Genomic DNA, 20,658 nt, shown 5'->3' with positions numbered 1-20,658 from the left:
ATACGTGACATGTGTAAAATGCACTGAATGTAAATCACGTTTACGGCGTCTCAATATTAGACCCGCCGCAGATGGTGGCAATAATGTAATCCGTACACATTCCGTGACTTTCAAAGTACTGCAAAGCGCAAAGAAAACTCAACCCTGTTGAACCCGTCGAATGATATTCTAAAGAATGGAACGGAACGGAACTCGAGCCTTATGTATAACTAACTGGTTTTATTTATAATCTTACTATATCTTGTTCATATAATTTGCTCGAACTTATAATTCCTTATTCGGCTGTGGTCATTGATTGGTACAGTAAGGTGCATAGGGCTGGTAACGAACCGCACAATTTACAAAATTTGTATCCGTGAAAAAAAAAAATTGAAATGTCCATTTTTACGATTTTACTGTTACAGACGAGCAACTAGTCATGCATTGCTGTCGATGAAAATCACTTTCGTTTGCGAACTCAATGTTAAACGGAAGACCCAAGGTAGAGTCTGAGTCTGTAGCACCAATTTTCAATCAACATGATCACATAAAGATAAGGTCACACACCAAACATAAGCTTCAAACATTTCCTATTATAAGCTACAATAGCTCTATTGCTGAAGAGTACGGAAATTTTGGAGTTTTTTTTTTAAAGAGTGTATATTTGTTTTCCTTAAAATGCGTCACATAGTTTTTAATTAAAAGTATAAGTAAACCTTTTTTTGGTGGTCGAGATTTAAGGAAAACCAGAGGAAACCATTTTCTAACATTTTGAAATTGGCTTTTATTATTATAGCATTATGATCCTCCAAAAGGAAGTGTACAAAACGGAGACCCAAGATGGAAGATGGAAGACCTTGCAAGGATCTAAAGATGTCTTCATTACACGGGCGAAGATCTGTTCATCGTCTCACAAATATTATACTGACAATAAATATCTGCCAATAAGTTCGATTCGATTGATTAATTGATTGGCTTACACTAAAGGACAGGTGTTTGTTTGCTCTTTGGCCATTTGCAAACATTTACAAAGAGTTAATCTTTTAATTTTTGGCTCGCTGATTCCCGACGGAGTTTCAGATGTCAAGGAATTACGGGGCAACGTTAACATCATGGGCTCAAAGGTCGTATGGGACCCATACGACCATTGTAAAAACTACCAAGGTACGATGGTAATTGATGAAAGTTGAAACATTCCTGTCATAATCTACATCGTATAATTAAAATGTTGCAGCTATGATGATGAAGTGCATCTAGATATCGTGCACGAAATACATTGTTTGTAAACAAGAAACTCGCACAGGCGCAGTTCCGACAACGGTTTCCCTTTAAGTTATAGCAAAAACTTAGTTTCGCAGATTACGTATCATAGTACTAATCTACAAAAAAACCCCAAAACGATTACTTCGGCCTACCACTCGCACAACCGCTAAGTTTGAGATACAAATTTAATTTTCCCTCCCTACTGAACATTAATTAACGACAACCTGATCACAATCAACCGATTTACGTTATTGCGGAATCTTTGTTTTGTAGTAATACGTATGCCACGTCTACAAAGCGAAAATTTGACCTACCGCTCTCACGATTACTGCTTTTGACATCTTTGTTTATTTGTTTATTTCTCTTTCAGATATTAATTGTCTGGTCTAAACTACTCCACATGACAAATTTACTTTGACGAACCCCTGTAGAGAACTAGTACTGGTCAGTTTCTTCAACTAGGACTGTGGATTTGTTAGGGTCAAACCCGGTTTAATGAAAGGGGATGGTCACCATGTTTTGGAAATCCACAGGTTTGAGGGATGGGGTGTCAGAGTAATTTCGATTAAAGATGCCGGCCCATCATACTCGTATGAACACATCGTACAAGCTAAAAATTGGGCTAAAAATTGAATCATTTTAGACCCAACCTTTGGGTATCAGGTAGAGATACCAGACTCGGAGATATCTGGACTTTCGCAAAATGAGCGGTCTGTTTTGCAGGATGTACTTACCATGGTGAAATCTACAATTTTTAAACAAAGTATGACAAAAACCCGATCCTTGAATGTTTTCTCTATGAGAACTTAGTTTTTTATGAGAAAAAGCGACGTGAACTAATATTTCACAGTACATTGATAGTCACAGAAGATTATATTTCAAAGGAAAGTGTCCAGACTTTTTTCATTCTCACTGAAGCATCTCACAGGGAAACCGTTTCTTCCTATGTCAAGGAAGTTTTTCAATTAAAAGATGCGTTATTCATGAGCAAAATGGTAACAAAGCGAAGTTTATAGCCGTTTTTTTAATTCTCGATGAGAAAAGAAAAAGTTAGAAAAGATATAGTAAGAGCCGAAATAGATCGGTTTCATTTAGTTGCAAAGTAGCGAAAAATTTGTTATAGCTCGATATGTCATCAGGTTCGTTGTTCAGGTTTGCTGTTGTTGTTATGTTTGCCTCAAGTCTCGAACTTATGAGCGCCCCCTAGCCAGGCGCCCCTTGACTTCCCAGGGCACTTTGCTGGTCAGACAAGATGGCTGCGCCCACAGTAGCACAACGTCTACCGTGTTTATCCCTCAATTTCCCGATCGTTTTGAGAGTATCGCGGGATTTCTGCCGTTCTTGTCGAGCTCTTAGAAAGCAGAAACCGGGAGGAAATTTAAAAAGGTTGTACTTTTTGTGATATGCACGCACTTTTTGATTTCATGATCGCATGACGTTTAGCTGATGAAGAAACTTCACTGAAGTTGAAGTTCTTCGGTATAAGCTCATGGCTGTGCTGGTGGTTTTCTATCTTTTACGTACTGGCGTTGACGACTTTTCGTCTTACCAAATATCGCCAGAAAACTACCAGCACAGCCATCGACCAACAGCTACACGTACTTGTGGTTTGGTAGGACCCCGGGGTAGGATCCCCTGTGTTTGTTGGCTTGTATCGTGGAGCCTCCACTGGAGGTAGGAAGGCTGTCCCTTCCAAGTCTTCTACCTCCATACTCGTATATGCACCCGTGTGCTATGTGCTACATGCATTTAAGGTTAATGTCATATAGGATCCTTTATGTTTGTTGGCTCACATGTACCCATGTATCGGGTGCACTGTTAAGTGAGCAAAAATTCACCACGAACTCCATTAGTCCATAGAGACCTCAAGCCAACAGGCGCGTTTTGAACAGTGACGATCAAGCAAACATCAGAAAAAGCCTGTGATAAAAAGCATAGCGTATCTAGCAAGATCTTGCTATTACCTCTATACATGGAGGTAATTTTCTTTCTACCTCCATGCTCTATATACGTAGAAACAGTGAAATATATGAGGGTGATCAGTACTCTGGTTTACAATAATTCGTCATGTCACTGCAGTGAGGTTGTAACTGCAGAATTTGATGGGTGCGCCAGAAAAAAGTAATTTTGTTAATACTGGAATCCACATTCCAAATGCAAAACGTTCCAATAAATAAATAATAATGGTTCTACACAAAGATTTTACTTTTTATGTATTAAAAGTCATTTCAGATCATTTTCAGAAGAAGAGTGATTTTCGACAAAATGTCAGTGATGACCTTCTTGCATGGACAAGATGAATTGTAGCCCTGGGTGTTCTTGGTCTTTCTCTCATGCCGACTTAGGGAGGGGGTAGACTGTGTTATCTTAGAGTTGGGAGCCAGAGCACATAAGCCCAAGTGCAGAGTGTAGTGGAGCCTCTAAGATGTAGCCTGAGCCATCAACATGCTTTTTCAAGTGTTCATCATAACATTGGTTATAGCCTATGAAGTTACACTTATCGTTTGTCCATTGTGTAATTTCCAAAAATGTAATCTTTGTTGGCAGACAAAATGCAAGTGCTGCACATAAATGAGAGAACAATAACGTCATTTGTGAACAGCCCAATTGTAACTCTTAATTGTTTGATCACTACAAGCTCCAACAAACAATGTTCAAAATGACATCCTTTTCAAAGACATGGTGAGTGAAGTATGGAGACAAAATCTATGATTTTAGCATATATCTTTATAGCAAGAATCAGAAATGTTTATTTTTCATGGGCATTTACAAAATATCAGGATTTTTATCATCCTACAGAAGCATTGTCTATAACATGTAGTGTTTTACTGAAGTGTGCACACACCGAACCACATACCATATGACAATAATAAAAAGCTAGTCATAACACTGTACTGCACATGGCAGAGCAAGACTCACTGTTGTTCCATGTGACAGTTCATGTACATTAAGATACGGAACAAATGAGCATTAGAAGATGGAAGTACCTGGGAGGAAAAACATGCAGCTTTTAACTTGAGGTAGAATGCACCTATGGAACAGATTTTCAAACTCTCAAACTTTTCCAATTCTTTTCTGATCAACCACTTGTGGGGGTTCATTTTAAAGCATTTGATGTAAGAAACATTTTTACCATCTTAGTTTTCGAAAATCAACAATTTTATTTTTCTTTATAGGTTAACATATGGATGGTGGCCGTTTGAATTAAAATATCAGTAAATCTCAGGCAATTTGTTTCACTTGTACCAAAATTTGCACCGTGACTTACTTTTGAATTTGAAAGTGAATGGTTGAAATAATCCTTTTGTAAAGTTTTAGCAAAAGTTTAAGTCTTTCGAGGCGCATACTACCTTAACCCTTTCACCCCCAGTTCCCTGTATACAGGTCCAACTTTACCATAGAAAACAATGGATTTGGGACAAACCATGGTGGTGAAAGGGTTAAAGTAATAATTGTTTCGAGACAGTGTTTGCACATTGTACTAAACACTGCTTACTATATTACATAGGAGTAAATCTTTGTGAGTCCCACCAAAATGTTTAATATCACGGTAAACAGAAAAGGGAATGACTTAAACTCCCTCTACAAAGTACAGTTGTGTTTCCATAGACTGTCATGTATGTTGTAAAGCTGTTTATTTATCTATTTATCTCATTGGTTTTGTCTTCCAGTACACCAGTAAGTCAGACATCAGCATGGCAGACAATGGTTGGCTTGGAAATTCACGCCCAGGTTGCGTCCCAATCCAAAATGTTTTCTGGCTCCCAAGTCCAGTTTTCATCCCCACCAAACTCCCTCGTGTCATTCTTTGATGCTGCTCTACCCGGCACATTGCCAGTAAGTAGAAGGTCATAATATTACATCACTTTATTCACTACATTGTATCTGTACACAATATATGGCAGGTACAGTCAACTAGGAAATTCAGTCAATTTTACAAAATCATCCCAAAACATTGTGAAGGCTGATATACTGAATTTTACATATTTTTGATCTTGACTTTAAAATTTGGAGGGGAAGTTGAGCTGTTCGTAACTGCCCTTCCACCAGCATATGTGGAAAATATGCCCTCCCACTGAAATATTTGATATTTGATTTGACTCGCGCCTGATTAGTCCATAATGCATTTGTTTATCTACTACTCACCAACAAATGTTTACCAATCAGCGTGGCATGCGCAAATATCAACATGTTAAAATCACTTTGTAAGTTCTCCTACACATAGCCTGTTGCAGATAATTTACAAATGTGTACTATGCCTTGTACCCATGATTATTTTAATACTCATCACCTTTCCAACAAAGACCACAGACATGCTCCACTTCCATACTACATGTGTGTCATTCTGAATCTCAAAATCAAACCAGAGTCATCTTGTGCCTTTGTGTGAATAAATCGGCCCACGAAAGGTTGCTTCTAGTAGCTTACCCTCATGTGCCTAATGTTGCATTCTCAATCACCCATTGCCAGACTACTGTAAAGATTCCAATGTCTCCTTTTAGCTTCCTGGTGCCTTGTGAAGTGCCTGAGGTTGCCAATGCCATCACCAGGGAGTGCATGTCCTTCTGTGTCTGCGTTTGTGTAGTGTGCATTTGCAGAGTGCTAGTTTGGCATTTCATTAAAAACAAAATTAAATGGGTCAATGTTACATATTACAACACCTCATCAAAAATTACTGTTGTGATTTGTCAATGAACAGTCACACACATGGTATGCGTCATTGTATGCACACCTTCTAGAGTGACATGAACGAACACGGCAATGTCATCTGCCACCTATACATGTTCTAGCAGAGGAATTTCTCAATTTTGTGGGAGAAAATTGTATGTGTGGTACAAAACACATCTTTACTTTCCATATTCTGGTAACAGCATACCTTCATTTCCCTGAGGAATTGAAGCCTCAAAAAACCAACAGTTTCCCTTGGCCCATGGCCACTGATGATGAAACAGACTCCTCTTGGGCAACTGTAAGGGCCTTTGGGAAACAAACACAGATTGTAACCTTCATGGCTTGTCAATATGTGCATAATGTGGTACGAAGATTGATGTTAGTCATTTATAGATCATAGGAAAAAGTTTGGCATAAGCATGTGATAATCAGGATTTTTGGTTTTTTTTTCAATGTAGGTTCTCAACAAGTACTGTGTTGAAGCTGGCATTCTCACAGCCCTAGCATTGCAAGGTCATGTGAACAGAGTGTCATACTTTGATAGGAAACACTATTTCTATGCTGACTTACCAGTAAGTATTTCACTCTGTGAAGGATTTCAGGGATAACTATTATGAAACTTTACTCATACATTAGCTTGTTATCTTGTAGGCTCTTTTTGTCACACTACTTTGGTGTTACAAACACTGCCAGGTGAGGTTACAATTCAGCACGTGTCAAGGCTATTCAGAGTTTTCATATGTGTATGTCTGTGTGTTTGTTACTTTATGTAGTGCTTCATTGAGATGGGTGCTCTACAAATTATTTAATATTAATTTAGTGATTGATGATTTATTGTTGTACTGTAATATCCTACTATAAGTATGATAATGACTTTGCAGGGTGATGCAACAGCCCCCTCAATAGTTTCATGTGCAGGGGCTTTTATTTTTTGGCTGCCATACTCTTTGTATTGTTTTTTGTATGTACTAGTTATAAACAGAAAAGTGTGTGATCTTTACAAAATATCGCATGCAACAATGCTGTAAATGAGTGATATTAAACTAAAATTCAATTGGTCAGAAAAGTAAATAGTTTGCAGACAAATATGTTGTAAGTTTTTCACTTTCTTTGAAAAACAGGGACACACATATCCTACTGCAGTACCATTTGAAACAACATGGTCACAAGTTTTTACAAAGCTTTACAGCCAAAACCCTTTACTGTGTATCTCATTCTTGTAAAAGGAGTATTCATACGATAGTGTTAGGTAATTTTGTGCCACTCAGATTGACTGTTAACAACACTCCGCGTCATATCATCGGAATTTAATGCTCTTTTTCCATCTCTTAGTGTTCTAATCACTTTATGGACTTTTTAGTCTGGCATGGACTTAAACTTCCCTCTCATTGAAAAGCGCTGTCACCAACACCCAAACGTTTTCCTCACTTCCAGGCCGGCTACCAGATAACACAGCAAAGGGTTCCCTTGGCAACAGGCGGCAGGATAGAGTTTTCGCTCTTTGACCCGACCTCCAGAGATGAACCCATCAAGAAAACTGTAAGGTTGATCCAGATACAGCTGGAACAGGACAGCGGCAAGAGCCTACATGACGACGAAAACCATGAAACATTGGTTGATTTAAACAGATCAGGTAAAAAGTTGAGATCTCTGCACATTGGCTCTGTGTGACAGGACGTAGCTTTCTATTCTAGCTTAGCAGCTTTGTGGAATCCACGAAGAGATCATATCATTGCCAGATAAAAGCATCTTCATGTTTGTGTACAAGGTATTCCCATGAACATAATATTCACTTTGTTTGATCACATACCCAATGGTTGACATTGGAAAGGTACTCAAGTGAAAGAGCAGTAGCAGTAACTTTGGATGATTTTTCACCAAATTTGTTTCTTGTTACTTGTTCTACTTCCCAAAGCATGTTGAGATACACAGTATTCAGCTTGTCAACTCAGCCTGTATGTATGTACAGTCAAACCTGTCATAGTGGTCACCCTTACAGAGCGGTCACCTCTCTATAGTGGTCACTTTGTGGCAGTCCCGTGGCATTTTACATGTTAAAGGCCCTCTACAGACAGCCACCTCTCTTATGTGGTCAGTGGTCACATGGAATTGCTCCATTTTGGTACAAAACCTGTATATAATGGTCAATATATCTGACTCTCAATGACCTCTATCAAAAAATGCTCAGACTGGAATGCACGAAATAGTCTACTTTTATTGATTTTACATTCTGCATTACAAGCTTTCAGAAACTAAATAGCTGTTCTATGTTTTTTAACAGATTAATGTTATGGAATTTTATAATTGCTTTTATCTTTCCCTAAATTTACCATTTAGTGCACCACCTGCACAGAAAGTAATGCCACACCCACCCTCTATAGAAAGGCCACCTCCATGTAGTGGTCACTTTTTCTTGGTCCATTGAGTGACCACTATACACAGGTTTGACTGTATGTAGATTGCATTCTTCTTGTTGACAGGTGAATTCTGGTCCAGGCTAGAATTCAAATGTACAAACAATAACAGCGCATTTTACATGATTGTATAGATGCTGTGTTGACAAGGTTAATAATGGGGTTTCAAGTGAAAACAAGTGGGTGTCACCTCAAGATACAGAATCGTAGAATTTATAGAATAGACAAAACGTATTATATAATTTGCATTACATCAATAATGTGTTCTCTGCATGATGTGATAGCTTATACATTCATATCATTCAGTGTTAGAGTCAAAAGCTAAGATCAGGTCAGAAGGGTTTTTGACGCAATGTGAAGTAGGATTATTTGACCCAAGTAACTTGACTTCTATTGAATGTAAAATTTCCTCAGTACATGTACATACCGGTAAATTGTGATCAACAGGAGAGGATTGGTGTGTTGTTGGTTGGCTTTGACCAGTGCGAATAAAAGCAAACAGATTACTGTATTTGCCATCATTCTGCTGTTCTACTGTGTAGCTTTCAGTAAAGGAAGCTGTAGAAACAGAAGTCCTGAAGTATCCATCTGTACTCTAGCTAGCCTTTTGAGAGGAGGATTGTTTCAAAAAAAGCTGAACCAACCAAAAGACTTTGACGGGCAGGGTTCAACAATGTGCACTTTCAGGGTGCTGGTCGTCAAGTTTCAAGTGTCACAGTTTTTCTGTGTACAAACAATTCTATCACCACTGAACATTGAAACTGTATGGCAGTTCTCAATCCCTGATACTCTTGTGACACTGACTACATGTATGTTATTTTAGTCCGTTTTGTTCTCCTTTGTGCAGGCAATGAAAACTTTTGTAAAATCAAGTGTCGCTATCAGTACCACAAACAGCAGTCAGTCTCACACATGCTCAAGTTACTTCCTACATTCTTGAACCTTGCAAATGGAGTTGTAAGTTAGAGAGAATATGGTCTGTAATGACTATATCTACTGCTGGCATAAACTTTTATAATCATTTTATGGATATGCAGTGGAATAGACTACAGCATTAGCACCTCAGAAAAATTTGAAAGACATAAGAAGACATTATAGGCCAGTGTTTGGTTAGAATTCATGACAAAGACACCTGTCAAAGTGGAGCTGTTTTTCTCATTACAAAATATCAGGTGTGGGATTAATGGAACTAGTAACAAAACCAGACATGTGCAATGGAACAGAAGCGGCAGCCATGGTTCGTGAACTGCAGTTGATTTTACAGTACATAGGTACATGTGATGGCAGAATGGATGGTGAGTAATGTGTGTGGAAACATCAGAAAAAGCGCAAAATATGAGGAAAGAGAAATTGGCTTTTCTAGCTGTTGAATCAGAGGTCAGGGCCTGTTCATCATCAAATCAAATCAGTGATCAGAAGCTAGAATTGTTGCCGTTCACAGTCGAAGTGTGTTTAAAAAACTGTAAACTAGGATATTACCATTCCATGCAAAATAGAAACTACGCTGACAAATTTCAGCACATATCAGTTGTGCCAATCAGTTTTACGGGCTGTAATATATATCAGTCAACAAAAACATAACAGGATTTTTCCCATTTCCAAATATACTCTATTGAAGTGTGTGATGGTGATGTGATATATTTATCGATTCCATGTTAGTGAAATGACAGTGGTGTTACTGTAAAACTCACTGTACACCAATACTTGAAATGTCTGTGAAGATGGTTTGACCAATAACTGCATGCGTTCTGTAAATGCGCTGTTCTCATTCATGGTAAACTTGTTGTTATTTATCTATTTCTCTTACCATTCTGAACTGATTTACCTTGACAAAATGAGACAGGTGTTCTTATGAAGTTTGTTTGGATGCTCAAAGTATATTCCATGTGATACACTTTCATAAACCTTGCTGTATATTCAATATGATAATCTTCAACCTATGTCCTGCCAGACCTATTACTTTCTTTTTATGCCAAGTCAAGTAAAAAAGCAGTATTGAGCCAAAATCTATAGCACATATTTTCACCATCTTGGCATTGTGTACCATTACAGCAGGTTAATTTAATCAGTAAAAATCATGTTTTACCGTATGTTTTTTTCTGGTGCCTTCAAATGTTCAAGTCTTATGTTAAAATTAAACATACAGGACATGTTTTGCGTGAATGATTTTAATCAACTTCACTTGATAATGACATTTGAACTTGGCCCAACAAGGGTTTTGTCCCTGATGCAAATGTCGTAATTTACTCCTTTTTTCAACCTTTGCCATAGAGGGCTCCCTTCGTGTAGATGCCAACATTTCAGTCAACAGACCTGGTGAGCCACCAGGAACCCGCACTGAGGTCAAAAATATAAACAGTGCTCGTTTTGTGAAGATTGCAATTGGTGAGTTGGATGAATTATCACACTAGTTGTTATCTCAACCTGTAGTTAGTGTATTCAGGGTTGTCATTGCTTGAAAGAAAATAGCTAGTGGTATAGTAAAGATGTCCAAGTGGTATACTGTCTTTGTGACCATTGATATTTTGTACCCTATGCCAAATGCATTTGAACCAGGCAGCTTCAGTTCAGTTCAGTTCAGTTCCGTAAAGGGAATAGATATCCATTGGATAATAAACATCCCTCTTTGAAGTAAACACAGACTATTGGAGTGGTAACCATCACTGAGACAGCACTAACTGCAACAATAGTAGTCGTAGTTCCTCTTGAAGACATTTACACTGCTTGACTCCACAACCCATGACGGTAGACTGTTCCAAGCATTAATCACTCTCACGGTAAATGAGTGTTTTCTGACATCCTTTTTGACTGATGGTTTGGCAAGCTTCAAGGAATGGCCTCGCGTTGCTGAGTGCATTTTCAAATTGAGTGACAGATTACACAAATCCACACCATGAAGAATTTTGTAGAGTTGAATCATGTCACCTCTCTCTCTCTCTTCGCTTCTAAAACTTTACAGCAAATGCAGGTAAGGCTGACAGGTCTGTAATTCCCTGGGTCATATTTGGCTCCTTTCTTGAAAATTGGCGTAACGTTAGCTCTCTTCCAGTCCTGTGGAATACAACCAGTCTCAAGTGACTTTGAAAATATAATAGTAAGTAGGACAGCCAGTTGAAAGGCACAGTTTGTCAACACCCAAGCCAAAATTCCGTCGGGTCCTGGAGCTTTATGAGCACAAAGCTCACTGAGCTAATCGCTATAACATCATAACCTTTATCTGTGATCAATATTGACAGTTCATCTCGTTTGTTCATAATACTTTGTGCATTTATACATAGGCAGGACAGAGTTTCTTGATTGTTCTTTACGCCATTTGCTGTACCACTATTTACAGAGTTAGACACAGAGTCTCCAATTGTTTCATAGTACAGTTGATGGTTGTAATCTCTTTTTCTATTTTATCTTGTCTTTGTTCGAAAATGCTCATCTTTTTCAGTATGTTGGCGGCACAGGAGTTGCATTTGGCACAGTACCAGTGTATTGGACTACTGTCATCACTTGCATTCTCGCTCAGAAAGTCATATGTTACTTTGTCCACTCGTTCACAGCTTATATGGTGCCAAAAACCACAAATGCCGCATAAAATAGCTTCATCACTGTCATTGACTGTTTTTCTACACGTACCGCAAAGACTCTTAGTTTCGATTGGTACATCGTCAGTGGTCTTATCACTCTTATCATTTCGGGTCTTCGAAAGGCTTCCCTTTCTAGACGGTCGCATCGTGGTCCTCGCCGACGCCATATTGGATTCGTCAAATTTTCCACCACCTCACTTTTCGCTCTCAGTTAGTATTCTCTTAGTTCAGATCAATGAGAGTTGATACGCAGGTTCGGAATACCAATACAAACTATTGAGCAAAGACTTGTCCAAAGATATCACTCAGTAGATGAAAAAATTTTCCGTCATACGGAGCACATGTTCTCACAAGACCACCACTCCAACAGCGCCCTCTCGTCAAGGCAGGCAGCTGCTTTGTACGACACTGATCAAATTGTGATGTGAAAATTTGTGGTAAAGAAAATCTCCCAAGATCTTGTTAAAAAATTCTGGTGAGAAGCCAGAATGATGCATACATGTATGTAACAGTTGATCAGGATTCCAGGTTGTCTTGTCACATGAGTCACTCACCCCATGCCAGACTTTGTCTCATTAACTCGAGAAATTTCTCCCTGATAACAAACTTTACATACTTTGTGCTTGTTTTGAGCTAACGCACAGAAATTTGTAAATTGAGTCAGAGGATTCAGAAATGTTCCAAGCCAGAAGGCACACTGATAGGTACCATGGTTGTAAACTTACGAACACGAGTTTGAAGTGATATTTCAAGTGATTATACAGTGTTTGCTCACTTTTGACCACCATCGATATATTTTTGACAGTAGACTTTGCGTCTTATCAGTCGAACGATACTGAGTGCTTTGCTAAGTGTGTTCCCTGCCAAGGAATATAGCTATTGTTTTCCCTTGCACTCAACCACATTCATAATTTCCAACTTTCAGATCATGAGATTGCCAGGCACATTGAGATTTTAGAAAATGGAGGTCAGGTGCTGAATGAAACTAGGTCGTTTGACTTTAAATCAGGGTAAGTCTTTCTTTGATCTACAAGTACTCATCATGGACATAAATATTCTGATTCTCTCAGTCTTGCTTACCATAGTTCATCAATCTACTGCTTATGTAAACTTTAGATTTGGGTACTGTGCATGACATGTAGAACAAGCTGAATACACCTTCTATGCTGGTTCAAGGTGTCTCATTTGAGCGATGGTATTTTGTTACTTACAGCTGAAGTGGGTATATTTGGCACATCAGTTTAGGTAATTACCGAGCAACTTAGCTGAAAAGTTTGCTGTATGACCTGGCGTTTTACCTAAAGAATCTGTTTTATTGTCTGAAGACTGATAAGGAATTCACTAACCTCAGTAGACTGAGCAAATGGATATGCCTATACTGGAAAAAACAATTTTTCGACCTGCACCCCATTCATGGAAGAGTTTTGAACGGGGAAAAAGATATTGAGGAGTGTAAAACACAATTTCTTGTAGTTATAATTCAAATACCAAATGAAAGACAGGACACAAAATTACCACAACAGATCATGTTTTACACCCTACAATAATTTATTCCCCCTTTCAAGACTTTCCCATGAACAGGGTGCTTCGAGAATATGATTTGTTCCAATCAATAGTTCCAGCTTTCATCCAATCAGAGCAACACGTTAGTGTAGATATTAGATAATGACTGTATTGTATCTTGTGAATCTTGTTTATAATCTATCCGTTCTGTGACTTTGTTTTTCTTACAGGAAGACCGTGTCAATGAGGGTCAAAGAAGGTTTCTCTGACTACCGTTTCATGCCGGAACCCAACCTACCACCACTGATTGTATATGACAATGACACCCTCAGCAGGGCGCCAGATAGGACAGGCGCCATCAATATTGATTCTCTGAAAGGTGGCCTTCCAGAACTCCCCGAAGAGCGGAGACAACGACTGATGAAGACATACGGCATCACTCTGAAACAAAGTTTGATTTTGATGGTGAGGTCTACAGTCATTCAGAGATCGTACTTTGCATTCTTTTTACCTTCTAAAATGACTGTGTTACAAATACTGCAGCTATGAGGGCTGTAACAATGGGGAAAACTGTTTAAAACTGTGTATGTTATGCCAATGGATAGAGTGCCATTGATGTGGAATATTGCTGTTTGTGCATATGCATAATTCTCACCTTATTTGCCCTGGTTGTTGTGCCAAATTATTGACAGCAACCAATTGAAGCATAGCCTTCATTCCATTCTAGCATGAAGATGGTTTAGTGGAATATTTTGAGAGAATGGCCCAGGGAAATGTCGACAGAGATGCCAAGAAGGTAGCCAATTGGATCATCACGGTTTTACTCAAGGAATTCAATGAGCGTGCAATTTTTGTCAAAGACAGGTCAGTTAAAGTAATCCCTGTGCAAAAGTGTGCCGTGCATCTTTCATAGTTTGCATCCATTGTGCAATACAGGCGAATCTTTATACAGAATTCTGTGGGGCTAGCTGACTGGCGATGGAATTTTTAAAGTACAAAAGAAATATTGAAAAATCTTGGCCATGCGTCTTTGAATTGAACTGTTCAGTTTTAGTGAACAGGATGCTTGCCATGTCAATCATATCTATGCTAAAGAGGAAACTCTGGTTGCTAGAAATAATTTCATTTCGCATGCATGCCTTTACATATTTGAACCCTGACCCTTAGTGACCCTTGATGCATTGCAGTGATTTACCATGAATAGCGTCGCACAGATTACAAATAGTGTCTTTTTTTTGCAGTCTTTTTTATATCCGGTGAAATATGAAATGTCATTTTTGGAACAAACTGTGAAATCAAATAATGTTGATGAATGATACAATGCGAGTCGAATATATCCGCACTGTATTGTTTCCATCTGTATTTCTGATGGAAATTTCTTTATCTGTTCAGTACATGTGTGCTTTTTGAATACTTTGAATACATTTCGAAAGACAGAAGACTGTGAAACAGAATTGACAAACATCATCTCCACCATTGGCCACTTTGGTCTCTTTCTCTCACATTTCATGGAAACGTTATAATCATCTAGATGATACAATTGCACTCCCAGTACTCATAGACATCTAATTTTCATCAACGCCTTCCATAAATTAAATGTAAAATTCAATGTTTTCATTGTCAAAACAACTCACCATTGGATTGTTCCATGTACATGTTGATTTTCACCACTAATGTGTGTTTTTGATGCCGTGTCATTTCAGTCCTGTGTCACCAGAAAAACTTGGTGAATTGATAGATCTAATGGAGGATGGGACAATCTCTGTCAGCACTGGCAAGAAGATGATGCCCCTGCTCTTCAATGTGGAGGAGTCCAGATCATTGACTGAGGTGAGCTGTCAAATCAAAATGCTGATTTGGCTTCAATACTTTCTCTGATGTTCCTGTTAATGTCTGACACAACTGTTCAGAAATGGAGTTGTGCACAACAGACTGGATGATGTAAATTATGTGTGGTACCTGGTATTTGTGGGTAGAATAGTAATTCTGGGGCAAGAAGACACTTTCTTGTGACTCAAAACTGAAAACTGTGGAAGCATGCAGGTGGCTTTGCCATCACTCTGAAGCAGTGCTGGATAATTATAAAAAACCATATTCAACCCTCCCCGACTGAAATTGCTGACAGCATGATTGGATGAAATATGTCAAGCTACATTGTTTCTATTACCTTTGCAGATCATTGAAGCCAAGAATTGGGCACAAATTCGAGATGAGAGGCTACTGAAAGACCTCTGTGAAAAGATATTTTCCAGCAATGTTGATGTGGTCAGTATGAATCTCAAAATCTGCATAGTGTGTTGACCATCATAGAGGCCCATTCAATCTCTCTCATGTTTTACTATTCTCACAATTTACTGATGGTAAACGTTTTAATAATTGATTCCCCCGAAATGGAACAGTAAATGATATGTAGAAGTTTCTTCAAGCATCACCTCTAAAAAGATGAACAGTGAAACCTTCCTTACAGACACCTCTCTAATCAGGACACCTCTTTATCAAGGACAGATTTATTAAGCCAAAGGTTACACTTTGAATAAAATTTTACCAGTCTATTAAGGACACCTCTGTGTTAAGGACACGTCTATTCTTGAAGGTGTCCTTAATAGACAGGTTTGACTGTACTACAATCAAAATAAGACATATTCAGTGATTTTGTGCTCAGCCAAAAGTTAGAAAAAAAAGTCATAAATGGTTTGGGAACTTTTTACCATATTTTGCCATCTCCTGGGATGGTTAGTTTAGTCTCCCAGGTGAATTCACATGGGAACTCCTGGCATGAGCACATATTCTGTATGAGAACATGTATGTAAAATTTCCATTTGTGCAATGTGTTTTAAAGTGTTTATTTTGGTTGGTTTTTTTTCAGAGAATGCAATAATATTAACCCATTCACTCCTAGTTCAATGTATATAGGTCCATCCATCCTTTTGAAGACAATGGGGAAAAACCAAAGTGTGGTGATGACAGGGATACCAAATGGAAAACATCCAGTGTCTGCTGCAATTTTTGTTTTCTCTCCAGATTCACCAATGTCCGTATTAAATGATTGTACAGTAACAGCCATGGTATGTATCTCATTGCTGTTGTTTCTGGTTTGTTTCTAAGGTGAGGGCGTATCTCCAAGGCAACAAGAAGGTGTTGAATCGTTTGATTGGTCTTTTGCAGCAGGAGACGCAGGGAAGAGCAGATCCTGTCATTGTCAACAGAATTATCAAAACAAAATTAGCCAATATGAAGACGTGAATGGGCCGCGTCTTCAAGGACTATTGAATGTACCATCTTATTTCTCACAGAGAATTTGAAGAGTTTGGACTTCAAAAAATGGGCTATTTTAGTATCTTCATTGGGTGACCATGAATAGGTGTAAATATTGTAAATCGTGTACAGAATGATGTACTGAGTACAAATCATGTGCACAATGAATATCATTTTGTGAACAACTAATAAGTCAAGTCGGCAATGTCTCAAGAAATAACAGATTTGACATTGTGTCCTTTTGAGTACTTTTGCTCCATGATACTTGCCAAAGTTGTATACAGAGATGAATAAAATTAAGAATGTTACCAAGCGACAAATGAGAGTGAGTCTGTGAAAGATTTCTGCTCACACAAGCTGATCAGGTGATTGAATTGAATATGTGCATGCAATATAGACAATTTAAGTTGGAAATTTTGTTTTTGGTCAAGACCCCTAAATAAGGCTGATGTACTGAGTACAAAAGTTTCATCGGGAAGGCCTTCATTCACAGTGACAATATTTTATGAATCATGTCACAGGAGATCAGTAAACACGCGCCCACTTACTCACACACCTACACATAACTTGGATCTACTTGCTTGTTTGCTACAGATACATTTACATGTGTAGATATTAGAGATGCTGACGGACAGTCAAAATTAGCCTCTGTCACAGCCCTTTGTACACTATGCAGCTTTCTCTTACATGTATCCACTGCCCATGCTCTGATCGATCCATAACAGTCTCACTGTGTGAGGCCGGAATGAATTGCACTGTAAAACCAGGATGTATATGTCACCTCCCTGAACCAGGCCACATAAAGGCAGATGCACCTTAGGAGCAGTCTGGTAGGTAAGCTTTAATGCAGTCAAAAACTTAGAGTGGTGCATTCCTTTCAGAAGACATCTAGCTATGAAACAATCCGGCATCATTCCCTAATTAATGGGGACTTGAAAGGGCAGAGAATTGCATGCCGAAAACTCCTTTACGCCGGTGTACTTGTAGGGTCAATGATCCTAGGTGACCCCATGTCAATCCAAAGTGCACAAAATTATGTTTTGTTGCTTGTTTTTGGGCCCTGTCTGAACTTTTTCCAGTATGTGTGGATCCTTAGTGTAGATGAGTGAGTTCACTGTCATGCAGAGTGCTGTGCTTAACCACGAAGAGAAATCCGTAAAGAAAGTAGTGAATGATTTTGAGTTGTCTTTAACTTCAGCATTACTCCTGCCTATTAACTTGACTAACTTGACCTTCAGTTGAAATTCTATTTTTCCCATTCACAATAGTACGCACCTAGAAAGTGAAAGACTTAAATATTTACCCAAACTTTCCTGAATGAAACTTTAAACCTTTCTCTGACTAAATCAACAATAAAAATCGGGGGGTCACCATGCAAAGTTTGGAACAGCGAAACAACACCCAACATTTTGCAATAGAAATGTATTAACGATGTTCGAGTGTCATATAATAACGAGTGTCATATAATAACGTTTTCAGAATCCTACTTGGTATTAAACATCGCTTAGGTATTTCAGAAACCTTTGTCAGTAACCATATTATGATCTTTGGTAGCAAACAATGCAAGCTTCGTTCTAAATTCTATGTTAGATTGAATAAAAGCACAAATACCTTGATTAAAGCAGCTCTATCTGTCGATGTTGTAAGGCAAAGTGTCTTTTGGGCAAAGACTGTTTCAGATTGTTTTTAATTCTGTATTTTTAAAAGCTCTTTTAGTGTTTTCATTTTTTTGTTTTGTATTGTTTGGTGATGCGGGCGTTAGCTGTTTACTGTCTTGTTTTTTTTTACATTTGAGGAAGTACTCGAAATAAAGATTATTATTATTAATATTTGAAATTCAAAATGGCCATCATTCCTGTGTTAACTCTATGGGGAAAAATTAAACTTTTTGAAAATTAAACGTTGAATTTTCAAAAAACTAAGACTGTGAAAGTTTTTCTTTCACCAAGAGCTTTAAAATGAGCCCCCACAAGTGGTAGATCGGACAAGAATTGTAGAAATTTGAGAGTCCAACTATCTGTCCCCATGTCGTACCTTAAGTGAACAGAGGGTGCTGGCATTTTGAATTTCAAGTATCTGTAAATATTGAGTAATATGTCTCTCTATAACTAAATTTTATGGTGACCTTGTAGTGGGAACTACACGATTGATGAAGGGGTCTTCAATCATAAAAGTGACATAAAAGAAATGTAATTTCTTATTTTAGGGACAGGGTTATTGTTTTACATGTGTCAAAATCTGAAAGATTCTGCTGTAACAAAAAATAATTCAAATCAGACCATGAAACAATTACAAGAAGAGAAAGAATGATATTACAGTCACAACACACATTTATGTGATTTTAAACGTGAGGACAACTTAATGTTATTACACGGAGTAGACACAGTAGCTTCAATCGTGGATCAAGAAATATGGGACACAGAGTAAGACAACCTAAAAAACACTTACATAATAATTTGAACTCTGATAGAAGAATATGGCCTCCTTGGAACGTTGAAAAAGTGTCAACGTTAAGTTTACTTATCTATATTCACGTGTATAGATTTCGCATGTGTCCGTGAAGACGGGTTTGTGTTCTCTATACATAATAAACAAGTGTCCCTGAAAACAATTTCACATTAGGGGGGTTTCATCGTTTGGGGAGGGGGATGGAGGGGGGATTGACACCAAAAATAAGGAATTGAGTTTCTAGTGCGTCAGCTTTTATGATTAATGACCCCTTTATGTAGACCAGTTTTGCATGGAGTAAGTACTGGATATACATTTGATTCTCTCGTCAATAAAACTGCAAGTGGCCACATACTTTGTCTGTAACGTTTTGTCCCAATTTCAATATGTGATACAAGATCAAATTCACCAACCTTCCTGTACAATCACCAAGGGGCCATCTCCATGGCAATTCTGATGTGTCAATTCTCTGTGAAACAGATTGCCCTCTGGTGTTGGCATAGTACCAAAGACGGCCTGAATTCTCATGTAACTTCAGACAAACGGTCAAATCCAAGATTGAGCTTTCTGGCCAACATTAGGATTGGAATACTATTAAAAATTTCTCAAAAACCTTATCTCTCGATTGAAACAGTGATTTTGTGAAAAATTTAGAACAGGTTGTTCTGATAAGATGCAGCAACTTACTTTGTACTTAATACATACAATGTTCTTTACTGAATTCAACCAGCCCAGATTATCTTGGTAAAAAATTGATCTAACTTTCAAAATACTGATGTAGAGAATCATATATATATCATGTGTTCAATGGGAATGCAACAAATGCTCAAACCAAAGCAACAGTGCAAGAATTGGTCTTTTTTGTTCTTTTAAGTATTTATTGATATATATGTATGATGACATACAAGAGCATTTCCAATGTCGCATAGCTGAGGTTGTCATATGACACCGATGGTTGAAAGACAAACTGGCATGCTGCACTGGTAAATCTTCAAGCTGCTGTTTAAAATTTCTTTAAAATAATGTGCTAGTACCAACAAATATGATATAAAAACTTCCAAAAGTATATACAATCTATGCAAGCTTCTTTCCGTCAGTTTGATAATTGTTGAAATCAATCCCATCATTTGAAACGGATGAAACTAGTGATTATCATTTTTGTGGAAATGGACTTCGGTATTTTTTTCCTATTGTAACTTCCATTCTTTGTCCTTTTCCCATTCATCTTTCAATTTGACAAGATGATTTCTCCCATACAACATAAGCTTCTTCAGTAATCAAGGAGTGACAAAACTTCACCACTGATTTATCACGAGTCTTGATTCTTCATTCAAGTTTTCAGTCATTTCTAATTGGTTGATGTGAAATCATTTTTTCTTACTATCAACAGTGTTTTTGCTAAGGTTTGGGAATATCGGTAAATGATTTGGGAACCAGGTAACATTGCTGCTGTCCCCTAATCTGATTGCATTGATATACCAAGGGGAACCTCGGTAAAATGACTGGGGAACCCCGGTAACATTTACCGGGGTACCGGCCTTAACAAACAC

At 38.1% G+C, this 20,658-nt stretch overlaps 1 protein-coding gene across 2 annotated transcripts; it reads left to right on the top strand.

The window, feature by feature from the left end:
• The first annotated feature begins 2,481 nt into the window (after positions 1–2,481).
• Positions 2,482–16,980, top strand: LOC139131670 (glutamyl-tRNA(Gln) amidotransferase subunit B, mitochondrial-like). Of its 2 annotated transcripts, XM_070697834.1 has the most exons (12): positions 2,482–2,628; positions 4,914–5,079; positions 6,372–6,485; positions 7,348–7,546; positions 9,500–9,622; positions 10,599–10,712; positions 12,828–12,912; positions 13,636–13,870; positions 14,133–14,269; positions 15,109–15,235; positions 15,581–15,670; positions 16,511–16,980. In XM_070697834.1, the coding sequence occupies exons 1-12, from the start codon at positions 2,495–2,497 to the stop codon at positions 16,646–16,648; spliced, it is 1,662 nt and encodes a 553-aa protein (XP_070553935.1). In that variant the 5' UTR covers positions 2,482–2,494; the 3' UTR covers positions 16,649–16,980. The 2 variants fall into 2 exon arrangements, with proteins under 2 accessions (XP_070553935.1, XP_070553936.1); XM_070697835.1 differs by lacking the exon at positions 10,599–10,712 and having other exon boundaries at positions 2,493–2,628; positions 16,511–16,789.
• Positions 16,981–20,658: the final 3,678 nt, after the last annotated feature.

This window comes from Ptychodera flava, chromosome 4 (genome assembly GCF_041260155.1).
Source record: "Ptychodera flava strain L36383 chromosome 4, AS_Pfla_20210202, whole genome shotgun sequence".
Lineage (NCBI taxonomy): Eukaryota > Metazoa > Hemichordata > Enteropneusta > Ptychoderidae > Ptychodera > Ptychodera flava.
Note: the sequence above shows the minus strand (reverse complement) of the source record. Positions and strands in the feature narration are given on the sequence as shown.

Excerpts from the sequence above, each read along its gene's own strand:
- LOC139131670 (XM_070697834.1), top strand. The coding sequence starts at position 2,495 with ATGGCTGCGCCCACAGTAGCACAACGTCTACCGTGTTTATCCCTCAAT. Across the intron at positions 5,080-6,371 it reads CTCTACCCGGCACATTGCCA|GTTCTCAACAAGTACTGTGT; the intron begins GTAAGTAGAAGG and ends TTTTCAATGTAG. Across the intron at positions 9,623-10,598 it reads ATGTGATGGCAGAATGGATG|AGGGCTCCCTTCGTGTAGAT; the intron begins GTGAGTAATGTG and ends CCTTTGCCATAG.